General features: G+C 52.6%; 1 protein-coding gene across 3 annotated transcripts; it reads left to right on the plus strand.

Annotated features, from left to right (window-relative positions):
- The first annotated feature begins 7553 nt into the window (after nt 1-7553).
- On the plus strand, nt 7554-20635 carry SCN2B (sodium voltage-gated channel beta subunit 2). 3 transcript variants are annotated; one of them, XM_087868405.1, is made up of 4 exons: nt 7554-8532; nt 15502-15738; nt 16021-16231; nt 16822-20635. In XM_087868405.1, the coding sequence occupies exons 1-4, from the start codon at nt 8473-8475 to the stop codon at nt 17019-17021; spliced, it is 708 nt and encodes a 235-aa protein (XP_087724531.1). In that variant the 5' UTR covers nt 7554-8472; the 3' UTR covers nt 17022-20635. The 3 variants fall into 3 exon arrangements, with proteins under 3 accessions (XP_087724531.1, XP_045653836.1, XP_045653837.1); XM_045797880.2 differs by having other exon boundaries at nt 15572-15738; XM_045797881.2 differs by lacking the exon at nt 7554-8532 and adding an exon at nt 8725-9340 and having other exon boundaries at nt 15572-15738.
- Nucleotides 20636-21180: the final 545 nt, after the last annotated feature.

Consider the following 21180-nt stretch of genomic DNA (forward strand, 5'->3'; position numbering starts at 1 on the left):
TCCTGTTTGTGTACCCTGGCTGAGGGGCAAGCGGAGGCTTGGTGAGGAATTTATAGTCAGGAACGCCTCAGCCAACCGAAGTGAGGAGAGCCATTCTTGACTCACACTGGAGACCAGTGTTGGCCCCGGGACCATGTGGGGGCGAATGGGTTGGAGTGGGGTATGAATACAGCTCGAGGATTTAACCCAGCCCTTGTTAGCCTGGCTGGGTGTCAGAACGGCTGGTGGCTCTCTGCTGGGCCTCGCCGAGGCATCTGAGGTGGAGCTTGGGTATCTGTCTTTTTCAAAAGTAGTGCTCATGGGCTGCCAAAGTGAACAGTCATCGATGTAACTCTTGGTCTGAAAGGTGAGGTTCCTGTACTTGTTGGTTACCATTGTAAGACTTAATGAGGTTTGTTCTAAAGATCCTTTGGTTCTCGGGGTGCCTGGGTGGCTCAGTCGGTTAAGCATCTGCCTTCGGCTTAGGTAATGATCTCAGGGTCCTGGGATCAGGCCTGTGTTGGACTCCCTGCTGAGTGGGGAGTCTATTCCCTCTCCCTCTGCCCCTACCCCCTGCTTGTGCTCTCTTCTCTCTCTCAAATAGATAAATAAAATCTTTAAGAAAAAAAATGAATAAAGATTCTTCGGTTCTGAGCTCCCACTTCTAGCCTGGGCTCTGCTCTGGCCTCCTCTCTTCCACCACCCAGGCCCTTCCTCATTCTCTGCACCCCCATCCCTCCCACTTAGCCATTCAGGGCATGGATTTCTTTTTCTTTTTTTTTTTTTTTAAAGATTTTATTTATTTATGTGACAGAGAGACAGCCAGCGAGAGAGGGAACACAGCAGGGGGAGTGGGAGAGGAAGTAGCAGGCTCCCAGCGGAGGAGCCTGATGTGGGGCTCGATCCCAGAATGCCGGGATCACGCCCTGAGCCGAAGGCAGACGCCCCAACGACTGCGCTACCCAGGCGCCCCAGGGCATGGATTTCTGATCCAATCTCAAGTGGAGCTACATTTTTGTTTTGTTTTGTTTTGGGGGGGGAGGGGCAGTGGGAAGAAGGAGAGAGAGAATCTCAAGCAGAGTCCCCTTGGAGCCTGACATGGGGCTCAATCTCACAACCCTGAGATCATGACCTGAGACAAAATCAAGGGTCTGACGTTTAACCGATGAGCCACCCAGGTGCCCCTGGAGCTACATTTTTGAAGGATTTCCCCTAACTCTCCAAACATCAGGACCCTCTTATAACACATCCATCATTACCTCTTTCTCTTTTACCAACTCTTCTAAGGTGTCTACTTGGAGTCTTGGAGCCTCTTTTTGTTCTTGGTCAGCCATGGCTGAGAGTCATTAAATGTTTTCTTCTCACCTGTTAGCTCTAAATAAGGAATATGTCAATAATTTGCAATACGTGCATCCTGTCCAAGACATACCAGAGAAGTGACACATGCTACCATGGTAAGTAGAGCTGGGAGAAAGACTCCTTCATATCCTAAGAATTCATGGAGAGGAAGTGATTTCATTTCCGGGCTATTAAGTAACGTGCTCTCCTGGGCTGGGGGGTCCTTTTCTACTTCCTCAAATATTATCTGCAGAGGAAGAGGACCTTGAGGATACGTGTTAGGTGGATGGATGGGGATTTTAATTCTGGTGTTCTGGATCAAAGAGAATAAATTGGGATAAGAGGGGGAGGGTGGACTGTGCAGTTACCCACACGCTCCTGCAGGGGGCGCTTGGATCAGGGAAGTGTGTGCGCGCCCCTCCAGAGGTGGACTGGCCCAGACTTGAACTTGATTCATTCAAAGTTTGCCTTCCATTCTGGGTAGAGCAGTTGTAACTGAGGAGGAGGAGGAGGAGGAAGAGGAAGCCTACTTCTCTCTCCCAACCCTACCTCCCCACAAACCTTTCTTTTATACACAGGCCTAGTGTCAAGGTGGAGAGCAGAAATCCGCAGCTGTCAAATACCAGTTTTTCCTCACACCAGGACAGCCGTGAGGACACCGTGAGAAGATCTGCTTGCTGCCTCATGCTCTTCTCCCGGGGATGGCCGTCTGTTAAATCCAGCAGCATGAAAGAATATGGCGTGGGGAATGGGCTTCAAGCTCAAACAGGCCTGGTTCAAATCCTGGCTCTGCCTTTTGCTCTCTCTTCAGTGTTGCAAAGTTTACTTCGGTTCTTTGAGGCTGCTTCCCCTATATATAAACCGGAGACTCAAAGGGTTTTTTGTGAGGACTAAATGGGGTCGCTTAGGTGCCAGTGCCTGGTGTGAGCCCTCCAGCCCCTTCCAATGTGTTCTTCCCTAGTTGGATTTGTCTTCCAGTGATTCAGTCCCCATCTCTCATTAATTTTTATTTCTATGGGCAGGAAGTCTTTTAACCCAACACACCTAAATCCCTCTTCCCACCCAAAGGAAGAGAGAGCCAGGAAGCTGAGCTTCTGGAAGGGTTTTGCATAGCTCTGGGTGGGGGCCGTTCCGTGGGCGGGAGAGCTCCTGGAGACAGCAAGTGGATCTCCTTGTGGTCCACCCTTCAGCTAGCACTTTTTTTGCTTGAATTTGCACTAAAGTCCCTAGAACACCAGATGCTCCCATATTCAAAGGTTTCCAGAAGTATGCAGGCTTTTGCCAACAGAAATCGGGCCTTGAAAGGGTGGAGGGGGTGGGGCCCGCCGTGAATAATGTAGAAGCTAGCAGCCTCAGAGCTTGGAACCGAAAACATTTCAGCCCATCCCTGGGGGACCTGTAGAAGATGTGCCTCCTGGAAAAGGCTGCAGCCTTCCACCAGCCCTTTACTCTTTGTTCCTGGTTCCCACGCCACTTTGTCTCCTTTTGGCTAGTCAGTATGCTTCCGTGTCTACGTTGGCGGTGTATTTTATAAAACACTGGCCATGTGCTCGCACGCATGCATGTGTGTGGGTTTGGAAGGGGTCAAGCTTCCACTGAATTAGCTTAGTTACTGACAGCCAAAAAACCTTAGGTTGCAAATTTTGTCCCAACACAGACCAGTTATCCCCTTATTAAGAAAAAAAAAAGTTTCTAAGGACTCCTGACCTTCTGTCCAGGCCAGCTGGCTTGTGAATGTGGTCTGGTCTTCCTCAAGGGAGATCAGGCAATCCGTAACCACTTCTGTAAAACTCAGCTCTCAAAACATATCTTCTTTATCAAAAAATAAGGGTACTCAGGGTTTCCTCAGAAAGCTAAAACCTTTTTTTAAAAAAGTATTTATTTATTTGAGAGAGAGAGAGAGAAAGGGCAAGCACAAGCAGGAGAGGAACAGAGGGAGAGGGTGAAGAAGACCCCCCCCCCCGCTGCTGAGCAGGGAGCCCAAGCAGGGCTTGATCCTGGGACTCCAGGATCATGACCCAAGCCGAAGGCAGACTCCTAACAGACTGAGCCACTCAGGCGCCCCTGAAACCTTTCTTATTTTATAGATGATGAGAGCAACAGTGATTGGCCTGTCCCAGAACTTCCAAAGCACCTGTCTGAACCCCACATTCTATGTTCATGGCCTTCTGAGATTGGGTGCCATGTTGTCAGCCCATCCATTCCTCTCATTTTTTTTTTTCCATGACAGGAACCCTCTGCTCCATATACCTGCGTCCTTCCTGCTTCTGAGCCTTTGCTCTTGGTGTTTCCCTGACTAGAATTTCCTGTCCCTTCTTGCCTGCCCAAATCAACATTCTTTCAAGGTCCTGCTTCAGTCCTGCCTGGGTGGACTATTTCTCACGTCTTCCTGGATGTCTCCCCATTTACCAGATCTTATCTCCTAACGTTCTCTAATTGTCTCATGGTTGTGGGGCTTTATTTTCTCCCAGAGATCTTAACCTCTTAGAGGCCCTGTTTTAGGCCTTTTCTGCACTTTGCAGCATCTGACCCCATGTGGGTCAATCCCTTGTTGAACGGGATTCCTAGAAACGGAGTGGGACCGCACGTACAGGGAGCCGCTGGACCTGGCTTCCAGTTGGGGTTCTATCCCACCTTGGCTGCATAAGTTCAGGCTGATGGAGTTTCTGCCCTTTCCCCCGATGTAAAGTAGACATTTATTCTCATGGGCTCAGGGACAAAGAGAAGCTCTGCTCAAACTCAGAATGAGACCCAACCCCTGTCCTTAAGGAGCTATAGTTTAGTTGGGAAGAGGGGAGTTTATACTTTTGACTCCCCATCTAGAATGGGAGGAGTGTGAGCTGTACCTCATTCATGGCCAAGTCTCTAACTCCTAGCCTGGTGCCTGGCACACGGGGGACATTAAGTAGATATTTGAGCTTGTTGAACGAGGGAGTTGATAAACAAATGAGTGAACGTACCCAGTGTTGCAGGCGCCCAGAAAGAAGAGGTATGTAGGAGGTAAGGAGTGGTGAGTTGGTGGCAGGTTTTTGAAGAAAGACTAGGAGGTTGCTGAACAGACAAGAGAGGAAGGGCATTCCCAGGAGAAGAAACTGCAAAGGAAGGACACCAAGATGTGAAGCGTTGGGCCGGGTGCGAAGAACCTCCCAGGGAGTGATGGCTGGAGAGGGGCACGTGGTGGAGAAGAGGTGAGTAAAATGAGTCCATGCCTTTGTTATTCCTCTGTGGGCGGCTGGGTGTTCTGCAGATCCTGGGACCAGATCTCATCCTGCGCTTGCTGCTGCTCACCAATCCCTTCTCCCCAGCGCCCGGACCTGGCCTCTCATTGCCCCTTGCTCGTGGGATACGCACCTTTTACTACTAGTTGAAGTCAAGATTTGAACGTGCTCGAGAAGCACCTGGAGATCTTATTAAAAACGGAGAGACTGTGGTTTCATGGGTCTGAGGTGGGGCCTGTAAATGTGCATTTCTCAGGAGCTCCCACTGATGCTGCCGGTGCTGGTCCAGGGACCACGCTTTGAGAAGTGAGGCTTCAAGGCAAACGGACTAGGGAGGCTCTCTGTAGAATTGGGATTGGGCATTCCAAAGGCAAAAGGAAACTCCCTTCCTCTGGATTATTGAGAACACAGCTTCTCCCAGCAGGGGGGCGTGGGGCGTGATTGAGCGTTGTCTAACAAAATATTCAGGGGTAAATGGCACCAGGTAGAAATGCCAAAAGTAGGACTTTACTCCCCTAGTAGCCCATCTTTGATATTGGTATCTTCATTCTGTAAAATAACTCTTTGAGTTTCAGCTTCCCTGGCTTTACTGGCTCCTAGGGAGCAAATGGGCGTTTGGAGTCCCAAGTGAGCCATGGAAGGTTCTGGGGTAGCCCTCCTTTTGCCTCACCCTGCCAGCGCACTTCGCCCCTGATTTTTCGACCCCTTAGTCCTGGGGGATTGCGTTGCACAAAGGCTATTCTGTTATAAGTCGTCCACCTAGTTTCCCTTAGCCAAATTCTGGATACAAGCAGAAGGACATTCCTTATCTCAGATGTCCCCAGCATAGAAGTTTCTGGACCCAGCGTGAGACCCAGTGAGCCGAATAAGCAGCTTCCCTGAGCCCCACTGTCACCCTCAGCTGCGTTAAGGAAAAGGAGGAGGCCGGCTACGTCAAACCAAAACTCTCAGGCTGACATGTGCCTGCGGCAGCTTGGGTGGCTGAGCTGCAGACCTGGACTGGCGGAGCTAGGGCCTCGGCTGGTGCCAGCCTCTCCCTCTGGGCACACCCTTGAGCCAGGCCGCCGCTGCTGCTGGTGCAGGACAGCTGGGGCCCTAGGCCAGTGGGGATGGAGAAGGGCTGTGGCCACTGGAGGACACTTTTCCCTAGGCTGCCCCTCCGCTCCTTTGCTGATCTTCCTTCCTCTGGGCTGTGCGCCGCCGGTGGAGGAACTTGCCCAACCATCCACAGCCAGACGCCAGTCCAGTGACCGAGTCTGTGAAGATCCGGGCCGGAGAGGCACCTCTCTGCCCCCTGCCTTCAGCAACCACCACGCAAACCTGGCCCACAGCACTTCTCCCAGCCCAGCCCAGCTTCAGCAGCTTGGGGGCTAGATTTCACTGCCTTCACGATGCTGTCTGCTTCCCCCCATTTCCTCTTCAAATTCACTCATTTGTTCATTCATTCCTTCTTGGGTTCGTTCATTCAGGCGTGCTCCTGTGCCGCTAGGTATCACCTGCTATTGAGTGTCTGCCCTGAGCCCAACGCTGCGCTGGGCTCCCATTCTGTTCCTCCACACCCTGCCCTTTAGCACCTCCTTTTTATATCCCACGCAAAGGTCCCTAGCTTCATCCATTCCAGTCTTCTCCTCCCTGTGTCTCTGAACAAGCTGATGGGAGGTCTGGGGTTTCCTCGCCTCAGTGATAGGCTGTGTGGAATACTGGAAGTACCCTGTGTTTCACCCAGACCTCAGTTTGAATCCTGGCTCTGACTCTGCCCTCAACTACCTACCGTACGTCCTCTTGGGTGGGTTAAGTTCTGTTAGCCTCAGTCTCCTCATCAGCAATTTAAAAAGAGAGAGAAAGAAGAAGAAATCGCCTCTCCCAGGGCTAGAGTTCAGTTGAGATATCACATGTGAAGTACTTGGCACATAGTTATTACTCAAGAGTATTAGCTGCTCCCTCTTTGGTGCCTCAGTGGCCCATCGCAAGTGTGAGGGATTGTTGCATAGGAAGCTGCGTTCTACTGAAATGTCTCCCCGGAAGAGTGAGGGCCGCCTTCTGTGCTCGGGGCCACCTTGGTACTCCACCCTAAGTCCTCCTACTTGTGATATTTGCCTATTTTTTTCTTCCTTTTTCTAAAGGAAAGTTTTCAAACATACACAACTGAAGAGAGAACTGGGTAATGAGCCCTTTGCACCTGCCACCAGTTTCAGCATCGGACAGCAATGTCCAGACTTGGGTCACCTACCTCCCCCACTTCTTTTTTTTCCCTGTGGAATATCTTAAAGCAAATTCAAGTCATCCTGTCATTTTACCTTTAACACTCCAGTGTGTATAACAGATAAAGATGTTCAAATCAAAACCACAACGAGATACCATCTCACACCAGTCAGAATGGCTAAAATTAACAACTTCAGGAAACAACAGGTGTTGGCGAGGATGCAGAGAAAGGGGAACCCTCTTGAACAGTTGGTGGGAATGCAAACTGGTGTAGTCACTCTGGAGAACAGTATGGAGGTTCCTCAAAAAGTTTAAAACAGAGCTACCCTACAACCCAGCAATTGTACTACTAGGTACTTATCCAAAGGATACAAACATAGTGATTTGAAGGGGCACGTGCACCCCAGTGTTTTATAGCAGTAATGTCCACAATAGCCAAACTATGGAAAGAGCCTAAATGTCCATCGACAGAGGAATGGATAAAGAAGATGTGGTGTATATGTATGATGGAATATTACTCAGCCATCAGAAAGAATGAAATCTTGCCATTTGCAACGATGTGGATGGAACTAGAGGCTATTATGCTAAGTGAAATAAGTCAGTCAGAGAAAGACAAACACCATATAATTTCACTCATATGTGGCATTTATAAAAAAAGCAGATGAACATAGGGGAAGGGAAGGAAAAATAAAATAAGATGAAAATAGAGAGGGAGGCAAACCATAAGAGATGCTGAACTCTAGAAAACAAACAGGGTTGCTGGAAGGGAGGTGGGTGGGCGATGGGGTAACTGGGTGATGGGCATTAAGGAGGACACATGATGTAATGAGCACTGGGTACTATATGCAACTGATGAATCACTGAACTCTACCCCTGAAACTGATAATACACTATATGTTAACTAAATTTAATTTAAATAAGGAAATACACAAAGATGTTCAAGAACATAACCACAATATTTGATCACACCCAACAAAATTAAGAATTATTCATGAAGATAATTTAATACCCAGCCCATATTTACTTTTACCCAATTGTCTTAAAAAGTGTCTTTTTACTGTTGATTTGATTCGTCTTACATTTGATTGTAAAATCTCTTAGGTGTTTTTACACCAGCGTGCTTTGACATGTTCTGTTTTCAGTGGTAATGGTAGAAAAATGAGGAAGTCCTTACTCCCGGAAAGTCTCCCCAACTCACTTCCCAGAACCCTTTCCAAATAACACAAAGCAAGCATCTCATTTTTGGGGTGTTTTTAAATGACAAAAAGAGTTCCCCCCTTTACAGCAGTTTTGAAATGAATGAGCTCCTCTAACAACTTTCAGATCCTAACAGTCATCCACGAGAAGGAGAAGGAGAAGGAGAAGGAGAAGGGCAGGATTTGCTTTAGTTCTTGTTTCAGAGGGGAAAAATTCCTGGGGAACTTTGCTCTTTTCAGAAAGACTTTTTTTATGCCCTCCCACCTGCTTTTCAAAATCCACCAACCACAAAATTTACTCCATCCCCCTTTTTCTCTCTCCCTTACACACTCCCTCTCTCTTTTTAGCAGCAACATACAAGCCGGCCATATTAGAGAGATGGAAATAAAGCTTCCTTAATGTTGTATGTGTCTTTGAAGTACATCTGTGCATTTTTTTTTAGCATCTAACCATTCCTCCCTTGTAGCCCTTGGCCCCTCAAATCACCCTCTCCCATATCCCACCCGACTAACATCTCAGTCTCTGAAAATGCACAGAGATGCCTGGCTACCTCGCCCTGCCTTCAGTCTCACGGGGCTCAGTCTCTTTTTCTCTTTGGGTAAGTTAGACTGCACATCTGCATGCTCCTGAGGGTCCAGAAGTGTAGCCACAGCTGGACGAGCATGGGGGCCGGGGGCAGGAGAGAAGACATTGCTTGAGCTTCCCTTCGTGTCCTTGGGAAAGAAAGGTACCGGGGACTGGGGGGAAGACATTGCTGGGGACTGCATAACGCTGGGACTACTTGGTCACAGAAATGTTGGATCGGGGGATCTGAGTGTTCCTTGGGGGGTGACAGTTATCACGGGAGGTGATTTTTCTTTGGATTTCCCTGAAATGGACTTAGGTGGGGGTGGGGGCAGAGGATAGGTCAATCTGCAAAGTCTCTTCGTGGATTTTTTTTTCAGCTGCTACAAATATGGGGTCCTGGGTCTTCATGCTCCCTTAAGGGGTTTCTCTTGTGGACCTTGATCTTTGGAATCTGGTGGATTTAGGATATTCAGAAAGAATGTTTGGGGGAGCGGGAGGTAGAAAGTTGAGTCTGGGTCTTTTTTCCTGGAAATCTGTACCATTGATTTGTTGAAATGTGTGGGGGAGCAGGTGGGAAGCAGTTCTGAAGTATGATTTCAGCATTGGGAAGAGACTTGCTGAAGCCAGCACTGATGGAGGCCTCTGGTGTGGGCCAGATGGAGTGGAGGAGGGGGTCAAGTGAAGGGATCAGGAAAAAAAGAAAAAGGAAAAAAAAAAAAAAAAAAAGGAACTCATGGCCTGACTGTGGCTGTGGCCCTTTAAGGCGAGCCCAGCCTTGCAGACTGCCTCGTGAAATGATCCGCGTGTTAATTTCATGTTTGACCACTCAGGACTTCCTGGTGAGTAGGTGGTCTAGAGAGTTATTTGCAAGCCTGCTTTGTGGGTAGTTTCATTCTTGCTCCTAAACTTACTCATTGGTGGTGTAGTAGTTGGTCAAGTCCAAGGATTGTCAGTGGGGATATTCCCCATCACAGAATCCCTCTCCCTCTCTCCCTGTCCTTGTCTTTCTCTGGTATGCTGTGCTGGATATTGGGCAGGAGTGCTAGACGGAGACAACACAGAGGCCCTGGCAGCTTGCACCATAAGGCCTTTTAGGTTTGCTGAGCTACTGGACATACTAACAACAGAGCAGGAATGGTACGGAATTGTGGGCCGTACAAAGAGGGGGAGCCTTGGAATCAGCTCTGGGTTTAAAAGCCACCCTTGTCATTTACTTCATGACCATAGGCAAGTTACCTGACCCTTCTGAGCTTCGGTTCTTCCGTGGGTAACCTGGGGAATGCCTGGGTTTTTTGCGAGGCGGCACACAGCAGGTACTCAATAATAGCTGAACGTTCACGCTCGCAGGGGCTGTATAACTTTTTTCGTCGTCGCGATAATCAGTAATGGAATGAGCTAGATGCTGTTATGATCCTTCTGTTATGGATGAGGAAACAGGCACAGAGAAATGAAGTAACTAAGTTACTTAAATTAAGTAACTGAAAGTCACAGGGCTAGTTTAAGGCGAGCTGAGATTTGAACCCGGTTGTCTGACTTCGAATACTTAGCTGTTGAACTCTACTGCCCCCAATGTTCAAGAAATGGTACTGCTATATTAATAATAATTGATCAAAGAATCTCAAGTGCAGGCAAAAAGATGGGGAGTTGGGTGGATGACCTGGGTGTAAGGAGCCAGGGATAGAGGGCAGCGGACTCCTTTGGGAGTTAGGGAAAGCTTCCTGTGGGAGGGGGACAGTCTTGTGAGAGCCTGATCTAAGTGAAGAAAGGAAGGGGCTCCATTAACGTGACCAGGGTGTGTCTTAGGGGAGGGTGGGGTCTGGAGTGAAGAGGTCGGGGAGTGGGGGTTGTGAGGTGGTGGTGGGAGGAAGCTAGAGCCTCTGTGAACCTGGGTGGTAGATCTTGAACTTGAACTTGATGATGCTATGATGAGGTATGCCCTGGCCCTCCAAGGCTAAGGGCTCAGGTGGACAATGGAACTTTGGTGGTTGTGATGGCATCAGTCTCCAAGATGGAGGGACAAATGACGAGGGAGGGACACATCAGGGGCAGGGTTTTTGAGGATAACCATAGAGCCGGTAAAGGGGAAGGGAACCCGCTGGGCAATCTGCCGTATATACAGCAGAAGCATGTGAGACGAGTTTTTAGCTAGAAACAATCCAAATGACTGGACTTCCCAGAGTTTTTCTTAAGACCATCGGCTCTGCAGTCACCAGCCTTGTTATCCAAGTCTGGGTTATGAGAGGCGAGGCCTGGAGAGTGGAGTCCGGTCCTCACTCAAGCCCACTGCATGGGTCTGCTGCTGGGGGCACGGATCCAGACACGGAGGGGAAAATGCCTTTCCTCCCTTCCACAGACGTTTGTGGAGTGCCCATCTGTGCGTCACAGGTCCAGGGGATACCGAGATGAGCAGAAATCAGTTCCCCAGAGCCTCCCGAGGGACACAGGCACACGAACAGATAATGACAGCACAGCATCCTAGGGGTTGTCACAAGAACAATCATGACGATGCTGATCGTGATGGCAGCCAGCCTTCGTCAAGGGCTCACTGTGTACCTGGCATTGCTGGGAGCTTCATACATTAGCAAGTTATGTAATCCTCGCAGCTGCCCTAGGAGCCGGGTTCTGTTATTCTCTCCCATTTTACAGATGAAGAAACTGAGGTCTGGAAGGTTAACTACTTGCCTAAGATCTGACCGCTTGGCCACAATGCGATTCTGCCTTCCGGTCACCTAGAAGCGATAGGAACAGGGCTGGGGAAAGGGCCCAGGCGCTGGGGATGCTGTCATTGGGGCATGCCTCATTAGCTGGGAACTGCAGCACAGGTAAGAGGGCCCCAAGTTGAGAAGGGTGAATGAGCTTCCTGACCTGAAGCCTAAACGTGTACAGAGGCATGGAGGGGTGAATGAAGGTGGGGTTGTCAGGAAAAGTAAGGAGTTGGGGATCACCGGAGTGGAGGAAGCACGGAGGGTTGGGAGCTGGCAGGAGAGGAGGCCAGGACCTAGGTTGGTCCCAGATGGCAAAGGGTTGGAAGCCGTGCCCAGGAGCCTGGACTTGATACTGAAAGCAACAGGGAGCCAGTGGAGGGGTGGTGAGGACATGCTGCCTGGGGGTAGACTGGGCTTGGAGGTAGAGATCCTGGTGTGGGGAAGGGTCTCCATGCAGGAGGCAGGGTCTGGATGTCACACTCCCTTGGGATGCAGGGGCTGCCCCAGGAGACAGTGTGCTCTAGAAGGTGGGGGGGGCATTTCTCTACTTGGACACTCTCTCTTTTAAACAAGAAGAAAATAAACCTACCTGATTGGTTGCTGTAGGGTTGGAAAGAGGTGTGAAGAGGATTCATTTCTGTCTTTGCGGGAGATAGAGCTTGGCAAGAGGCGAGCAAATCTGTATGATCTCTGAAAGATGGGCCAGTTAGAACAGTGGATAACATGGGGCCTGGGCTGCCCAGATGTGGCCCCAAAGAAAGTGGGGAAGCCTGGGCGCCAGTGATGCTTTGTAACTAAGACCAGAAGCCACATGCTTACTGGCCCCTGTTGATCCCCATTTCTTTTCTATGAGTTGGAAATCGGGAGACCCAGACCTGGTTCCAAATGGGACAACCAGGAGGACTGGGCTTCCTTGTATGGAAGTTCCTTTAAACAGGACCATTCCCCTCTGGCCGGCCTGCCCAGAGCTGGGGGCTGGGAGTTTGGGGCTCGATCTGCCATGGAGACAGCCAGATGCCTAGTCCCTGGCATGCCTTGGAATGTCACCAGGCCTCAACCCCTCACCCCTGTCTGGAGCCTGGCAGCCTGGGCCCAAATCGAGCTTTGTCATTTACTAACTGTGAACCTGGGCTATTCATGTAACTGCTTTGTGCTCGGTTGCATCGTGTGGAAAGTGGGGGTGGTAATAGGGCTGTTGTAAGTATCAAATGAGGTCATACCTGTGGAATGGGTAAGACAGCATCCGGCTTGCAGCAAGCACTTTGTTGTTACTGTGAAGTCCTTTCTGTGGCCCTAGCTGCGGACTCGGCTACTTTCTGGAAGCAAGGGTTTTGCTTATAGCTCTGACCTTGCTCCTGGTGGTTTCTTCGTCTTTAATGGGGGCCTGGATTGGTGAGAGGCCTAAAACCCTTGTGGGGACTCAGGCTGACGTGGGCACCTTGGAGGAGGAGTCAGGAACCACGGTCTGGCCCTGGCTTGTGCCTGTCCTCTGTGTGTGTCCCTCAGGGCCTCACTTGCCTCACTGGTGAGGCGGTGGGTCTCCATCCACAATTCTGGAGGTGTCTCTGGCTTCCTCTGATTTGGTGATCCCCTGCCTCTCTCTGCAGTTAGGACTCGCTGGACGTCTCTGACCACTAGAGGGCGCACGTGTTCCTCCTGGTGCCTCCAGCGGGGCCGGGGCGCGGGGTTGCAGAGAAAGGGGCCCGCATTGCACCGCAGCTCCCTCCGGCCAGCCAGAAAGGACCTCCCCACAGCTCTGCCCTTCCAAGTGGCAGGGTGCTGGCTCCCTGACAGTGGAGGGGACTGCCCTGTGGGGTTCAAGTTCTCATCTGAGGGATGTGGCTGGGCAGGGAAAGAGGCCAGGGGTAGGTCAGCCGGGTTCACAGCACCTGCTTTCTGGGGTCACTTGGAGGTCCCTTTGGGCAGGGGGCCCTGGGAAGGTAGCCGCACTTGGGAGGGATTAGAGAAGCGGCGCCTTCCTCGGGTAAGAGGTAAGCTCAGGACAAGGCCGTGCCTGGTTCCTTCCCTGCAGATTTCTCTGCGTCTGCAGAGCGCGGGTGGCAGCGACATTTTTCTGCACACCCCCTCCTTGCCTGGTGCTGTGCTAGGTGCTTTCATAATGCTCATGAAAGTGGGGATACGGGAACTGGGCTTTGTTCTTCTCGGCAGGCCCACTCAGCCTCCCCAGTTTACGCTCCCCTAGTGAGCGTTCAGCCCACGCCCCGGAAGCCTGGGCCCTGCAGGGGGGTCTGCACGCCCAATCCCTCCGCCTAAGACTCCGCTGTGACCTCTAGGGCCAGCAGTTCGAGCCTCTCCTGTCCTTAAGTCCTGTCCACTAAGCCCTGGCCTCTAGGCCTGAGGGAGGAGCTGAGCAGACATCCCTGTTTGCAGGCTGCCCTGGGCTGCTTATGGGGTGGGGCCCAGCTGCTGGGCACGACACCGTGGTCTGGCCAAGCCAAACCCTGCAGGGGACGCTTCCGGCCTGCTGCTGCGGGGCTCTGGCCAGTGCCAGAGCTGCGGGAATTCCAAGGGACTGTCCTCTGCCTAGAGGACGCTGTTGCAGAAGGCCTTCCTGTTTAGATGGCAGAACTTGAGGAGAAAGCAGGGTAGCAGGAGCTGCCGGCCTGTGCATCACGCCTTAGGTATTTTATCTCTTTAAGAAGATCATGGCAACCCCAGGAGGTGGGTGTCCTCAGCTGTGTTTTGCAGAACAGGGGCTGGGGCTTGAAAGGTAAAGGAGCTTGCCCACATCCTCCCAGCCGATTGAAGGCAGAGCTGGAAGGGGCCCCATGTCTCATGGGGTTCCCTTGTCTATGCTCTTCCTATCGACATAGCTTCCTAGCCACGCCCTCTGCTCCCCCCTATCCCCCCCCCCGGCCGCACCCCCACCCCAGTCCCCTGCTGGCTTCCTAGCTCACTCAGAGAAGAAAATCCTAATTCCAAGTTCTGGCCCCTAAGGCCCCTGTTACCTCGCCCCTTCCTAACTCTGGGACCTCGGGTCTCACCATTGGCTCTTTGATCCCTGCTCCTTGTGCTTCAGACACACGAAGCTCATGCCAGCCACTGGGACTTTGCTCTTGATGTTCCCCTGCTCGGCACTTGATTCCTTCAGGATTTGAGGTGGCTCACTCCCTCACTTTGTCAGGGGCTGCCTACACATCAGCCCCTCCGAGCAGTCCTCCCTGACTACCGATAGGAAACAACACTCCTTTGTTTTGCTTTTGTTCTTACAGCGGTTGCCAGGCCTCACTATGTAAAGTTACATTATACTTCTTTTCCTTGTTAGCGTCTGTTCCCTTCCAGCTTCATGTGGCGGGGACTCTCTGCCTGTCTTGTTCATGGCAATAACCCCTGGGGCCTAGGCTAAGTGTGTGGGACGTAATAGGTGGTTTATGAATACTGGGTACATGAGTGAATGCATGGCTGATGTTGAATGTTACTGCTTATCCCCTATGCAGAAAATGAATCTTTTGGGATGAGGTTTTGACAATATTGGCAGAAAATCTTAGTGTTAAGATCAGGACTAGGGTGAGGCCAGTGAGATGCCTACACTGTGCAGTTTAAGGAGGTGTTTGCCTGACCCTGAGGCACAAGCCTTTGCACCTGCTGGGGAGTAGGGCAGAGCCATGGCCGTGGGCCAGGTCCTTTAGGTCCCCACCTGTCACCCCTTCAGCCTGTGTGACCTCCTTGCTGTGGTGTTTCCAGGCCTGAGATCTCCAGAAGGAACTCCTGTCCTTGTAGGCCCATCAGTGGTCCCTTGGAGTTGTGCCGATTCCCACTGCTTGTCTGCCTTTTTTCCTGCTTGCTAGAACCCGGGGAAGAGCATGGGGCTGGGCTGGGTGCACTGCTTTACTCTGGCCTTGGTGTGTAGAGAGCAAGGCCTTCTGAATCTCCATCTGTCCTCAGGCATTCTGCCACGTGGGAGACACTGCGGCTTCAGCTGGAGGGGCTTCGGGCCAGCAGAGATGCTTGGAAGTGGTGGGGAAGAAGGGGAAACTGAAGCCAGCATAGTGGAGTCCGTTGCCATGGTCTTCAGCTAGTAGGTGGCAATGGTAGAGCTGGGGCAGGACAGCCAGATGAGGGCTTGCAGAGCCATGGTCCTGGGAGAGTCTTGGGGCCATTTGTCTGCCCCTGGCTTGACAGGCAATTTGGTTTCTCTTCACCCAGCCTTGCTTTACCCCAAGGGCCACATCAGGTATCCGTGAGGAGCTTTGCCCGCCCCACTCCACTCCCCGACTAATTTCAGACCTAAGGGACCCAGCCCACGGTCATGGCTCTGCTCTACTCCCCAGCAGGTGCAGAAGGCTTGCTGCCTCCCTGGCCTTGTGAGCCGGAATCCTCATGAGCTTGTGACTTTATCCACAGTGCCACCAGGGCAGAGCATGGAGGTCACAGTACCTACCACCCTCAACGTCCTCAATGGCTCCGATGCCCGTCTGCCCTGTACCTTCAACTCCTGCTACACAGTGAACCACAAACAGTTCTCCCTGAACTGGACCTACCAGGAGTGTAGTAACTGCTCTGAGGAGATGGTGAGTCCTAGGATGGGGGTGGAGGTGAGCGAGGGGCAGGAGCCCCTGGGCATGAAGTCCACACTTCCCACCACCTGCCCCTGCCCCGGACCAGGACCCTGGAGATCCTGGTGGGCTGTCTGCTCCAGAGGGCTTCCGCAGAAGGTGTGTGGTCACGCTGGGTGGCCCTGGGAGGGTGGCAGAGACGTGGAGGTAACTGTCTCTCTTCCGGGGAAACAGGTGCATGGGGGGAGGGACACCCCTTTCCTTGAGGCTCCTTGCTCATCCAGCTCCCCTCCCCAGTTCCTCCAGTTCCGCATGAAGATCATCAACCTGAAGCTGGAGCGGTTCCGAGACCGCGTGGAGTTCTCAGGGAACCCCAGCAAGTATGATGTGTCGGTGACGCTGAGAAACGTGCAGCTCGAGGATGTGGGCACCTACAACTGCTATATCATGAACCCGCCCGACCGCCACCGCGGCCACGGCAAGATCTACCTGCAGGTCCTCATGGAAGGTGAGGGGAGGGGCGGGCAGAGCAGGGGAGCCTGCCGCGGCAGGGGTGGGGGTGGGGGTGTGTCCCTGCCAGTCCCCCGCCCCCCACCAGCAGGAGGAGCTCCTGGCTCCTTGGGAGGGGCTGTGCCCTCCTGAGGGTGGGAGCTCTGGCTTGTGTTGGGGGGAAGGCACCCCTGTTACTTCCTCGTGTCCCAGATCTTATCCTTATAATGACCTTGGTCATGATCATGATGCCAAGAATCATAATGGCAGTGTTCATGGCTTGGGCACGTGCTATCTAGGGGAGAAGTCAGCCACCTATGGTCACACTACAATTAGGACTCAAATTTGGGTCTATTCTATCTCGAAGTCCATGCTCTTAAATTCTGCATTTTACTGTCCTTCCCTGGGGCTTTGAGGTGCCCCGGGATTTTGGGGTGGGGCGCAGAGAGCTCAGGGGCCTGGGTTGATTTTGGCTTTGACTACAGTGCTTTCCACGCAGAGCGTCCGGTGAGGACCACCCGGTGCACGCTGGGGGGGGGGGCAGGGGCAGTGGGGGAGGCTCCCTTTCCCTGCCCTGGTCCTCAGTGGGTCTGTCTTTTCCTTCTCCAGAGCCCCCTGAGCGGGACTCCACGGTGGCCGTGATCGTGGGTGCCTCCGTGGGCGGCTTCCTGGCGGTGGTCATCTTGGTGCTGATGGTAGTGAAGTGTGTGAGGAGGAAAAAAGAGCAGAAACTGAGCACGGATGACCTGAAGACGGAGGAGGAGGGCAAGACAGACGGAGAGGGCAACGCGGACGAGGGCCCCAAGTAACGCGGCCCCGCAGCCCCTCCCTCACGTCCTGTCTTCCTCCCACCCTCTGCCCTGCACAGTGTGCCCCTACCTGCCCTCTCTTGGTGTGCTTCTCTTGAACCAGGGTCCCAGGGCCCACCTGGGGCCTCCCGAACCCCTCACTTCGTACCCCCCACCCTGCACCAAGAGTGACCCACCTCTCTTTCATTTGGGAAACCTGCCCTGGCGTGTGGGATGTGCGGGCCCCTGGGGGGGAGAAGTGGGCTCATAACTGCCAGTCCCTGAGAGGAGGCAGGAGGCCTGTGGGAGGGTCCCAGAAAGAGAGGGAGTGAGGGAGAGATCAGTTGCCCAGCCTGCCCTGTTTGTGGGCTGGTCTGGTGGGCCTCAGGGAGGATCCGTGGGTGGCGAAGGGGCTTTCCTGGGCTGCCTCAAGAAAGCCCAGGCTGTGGCGTGGCTCTGCTCCCTGAGCTGCTCCAAGCCTTTGTCAGGCTGGGGGTGCTGATGGGCTCCTATCGCTTGAGTGGGGGCAGGTTGAAGGGATGACTGCATTCCCTGGCCATTGAAGGGAAGCCTTGGTCCAGGGGCCTGTGCTCTTACCCCCTCTCCATCGATAGCTGCTACCACAGGAGCCTTAGGGGGTTTTCTGCTGGCTGCGAATCTCTTGGGATTTGGGGGGCTCACGGCACTGAAGACTCACCGAGCTGGGCCTGGGCGGGTTGTATGGTTCCAGGTCGCGGTCTTTTTCACCATAGTTAACCGCTAACAGGAGACAAATTTCAAAGTCAGCTGAGGTCTGAAGGGATGGGGGCTCCATTGTCAAATGGAGTTGGTTGCAGACTGCCTTCTCCAGCAGGGTGACTGCAGGGTGATGGCGGGGTGACCAGCCTTGGCCAGGTGTGGGGCTGGGGAGGGTGGAAACCGCGGCGCAGGAGTTGATGTGCAGAGTGGGGGCTCCGTTCGGGCCTTCTGTTCAAACTTTCCCAGTGACCCTCAGCAGGGCTTTTAGCTGGCTTTTGGGTAGACACCAGGGAAGGGAATGTCCTGAGGGAAGCGTGAGGGGGGCCTCAGAGCCTCTGAGATCCTGTGGCCATGTTACACCCTCCCTGACCCAGGGACTCCCTCTGTGGGGAGGCAAGTAGCATTTCTGGAGAGCCAACTTTCACTGCCATTTTACTCACATTAAGAGGGAATTATTTAAGCCTCAAGAGAGGGAGAGAGCCAGAGAGAAACTGCTGACGCGACCTCTACCTTGGCAGACCCTAAGAGATCAAGGAAGCAAGTCACTCGCTACCGATGGGGAACCAGGTTCAAACTGACAGACTGAGGGTCCCGCCCTCCCCTCCTCTGGCTCCCCAGTCTCCAGTTTGAATCAACAGAGCCATAGTTTTCCCTGTGGGGAAGGGCCTCTGTGGGTAGACAGGGAGGTGAGGTGAGGGAGCTGGGCTATCCAGGCCTGCTCCTCTCCCAGGGCGCTGAGGATGGAGGGATGGAGCGGGAGGGCAGAGCTGCTAATGAGGCCCCACCCCTGCCCCGGACTGACCTTCTTTAGCATTTCGCCCCGCCTTTCCAGGAGCTCAGACCCTGCCCAGGCTCTGGGAGTCAGTGCCCAGGGCAGGAATCCGTCTGAGGAAAGGGGGTGGAGACAGGACTGTGACAGTCTCAGGGACTATTCTCTGCCTCTGCCCATCAGATGGCCAATTTGGGGAGAGAAGAAGAGCACACAGGAGGTTCAGTTTAATTCACTTCAATTCGACACCCATTTATTGAGCATCTGCTGTGTGCCTGGCACTGTGCCAGGTGCCGGGGCTGCACGCAAGGCCCTAACAGAGTAGGGAACTGCCAGGTCAGCACTGTGGGGACTACGATTCTTTCTTTTTTTTTGGTGTGTCTAATGCCACCTCTGCAGCCACTGCTTCCAGGCTGGAGTTGGAGAAGGAGGAAGTGAGTTCCGAATCGGGGCCCTGGGAAAGGAAGAAAGGAAGGGAAGGGCGAAAAAGTACAACAGGGGACAGGGCGACAGGCCAGGCAGAGTGGGCACAGAGTGGGAGATGGACAGCCTGGGTGACAGCTCCTGGGTGGGGTGAGTCCAGCTCAGTACCTAACTGCCAATCAACACACTGCCAATGGGGGTGGGCTAAGCCACCGGGATGCCTGGGGCAGGCGGACGCAGCCCATCCTTGGAGCCAACCAGCTAAGACGGGAGTGATGGGTGGTGGGCATCTCATACCAGCTGAGACTAAGAGCAGTTGTGATACCCTTCTGCAACCTGCAGATTTCCTTTTTCGGTGACCTCTCAAGCGCTCTCCTCTCCAGGGCGAGTGAGGATCTGTGCTGATGCAGGACATTTTTCTTTTTCCAGGATGCCTAACATTTAGGGAAAATTTTCGTGCGATTCCCTAGGTTTATTCTAAGAAGTCCTAACTCTCCATCAAGAAGCCCCAGACTTCTGAGTTCCTTCCTTTCAATGCCCTGACCCAGTGGGGCCCCCGCCTGCCCGCCCTCATGGGCACTTTCTCCTGCAGCCTCTTAGGATCTCTCCGGAGGTCTCCTAGAGCTGCCTCTCCCAGGGCCGTGAGGCTGGGAACAAGATGGGGCTTCTGTGAGTAGAGGTGGGAAACTGGTGACATGTTTCCACAGCAGCCATTTCTCTACCCTGCTTTCTAGTTTATACCAGCAAGCTGCTCCTCTCCCTGCACTGTGGGGTCAAGCCCCACTTCCTGCTGCATGTTTCTGTCACTGCGCTCTGCTGGGTCCAGTCTGCTGGTTTCCTCAACTGCCCCTGCCTCTCCTGTTGTCTTGGAACTCCCTGTCTGTCTCTTCCTCCTAATTAAGGGCCCCCTTAAAGAGATGGTTGGCCAACCCATGGGATTGAGCTTCTAAGAACAAAGTACAATTTTTCAGGACTGAAATGCCTTGAGGTGCCTTGAAACTGGCTTTGAAAATAGCTGTCTGCCCCTTAGCTACGGACTAATCACAGTTATTCCCAATTTATTAAAAGGAAAAGCCGATTGGATCCATATTTTCTCCCCGGAAGTCCCCTTGGGGAAGGTGGGCAGATAAGTGTTTACAAGGTCAGGTGAAGCAGATGGACAATGGAAAATACTGGCCAGGTCCTAAAAGACAGTCCCAGGCCATAGGGATGGCGTGGTGCAGTTAGAATGAGTGATGAATCAAGAAATTTTCCTTGCACCTTGTCTTAAGGATAGACAGCCTGTGCCTCTTGCTGATGTCTTCCTTTATTGACGCTTGCTGATGCATTTACGCATAGTCTATATATAGGTATAAATATATTCTATATACAAATATAAAACATGGCGCTACATCTACCCCAAAAGTTATACCGGGTGGGGGGGGACCATCATTTCTCAATGTTTTGAGTTGATTCACCAAAGGCAAATTATGGAATGTTCTTATGGCTTTTTGTGCACTTGGAGGAGAAAACCCAACTACTTATGCACTTTCTTGGTTTTGTGTGCTCCAGGGTGGTTGGAGGGAGGTGGGGAGAAAAACTTCAATGGTCCTCTGTGACCCAGCTGCTGTGATGTGTCTGCTTTTTGGAGCAGACTTCGTTTCTTTTGCAGTTTTTCGTATTGCTTGGATCTATTGGCTACAATAAACAGATCATCTCCCCTGAACATCCCTCGAGTGTGGCTTTTTTCAGGGGTGAAGAACGGTGAAGAACGGGGTAAGTGGAGGCTTTGCTAGGATGCTGACAGGGACCCCTGCTGCTCCTTTCCTGGTAATCCTGCTGACATTACCGGGTCCCCAGCAAGGACTTGGTCCTTCTGCCCTGCTCATGTTGGCAAACGGCTCATCTCTCTCCCCCTTCGCCTTCTCTCAGAATCCTGGGGGACTCCGTCGACCTCGGAAGCACCCTGAAGACAGGGTGGCTGAACACCCACTTCTTGGGGGCCTCTTGGTTATTTCTGGGGTGATGACAACCTTGGACACGGTGACACTGTTACACAGGTGTTGTCTACTTTTTCCATCCTTCCTGCTCCCGTTTCTAAGCTGTGTCTCACGAGCCAGACACTTCCTTTGCCTGCTCTGGACTCGGTGGGGGGAAACAGAGGACAGCTGCTCAGTCTGCCCTCACGTGGGTGTTTAGGGGGGAGAGTCAGGTTGTTTGTGTCCCATCTGAGTCCTGCTGGATCCCCTTACTTTTGGGACCAAAGACAAT

Source organism: Ursus americanus, chromosome 16 (genome assembly GCF_024610735.1).
Source record: "Ursus americanus isolate L20-20 chromosome 16, mUrsAme1.1.p, whole genome shotgun sequence".
Taxonomy (NCBI): Eukaryota; Metazoa; Chordata; class Mammalia; order Carnivora; family Ursidae; genus Ursus; species Ursus americanus.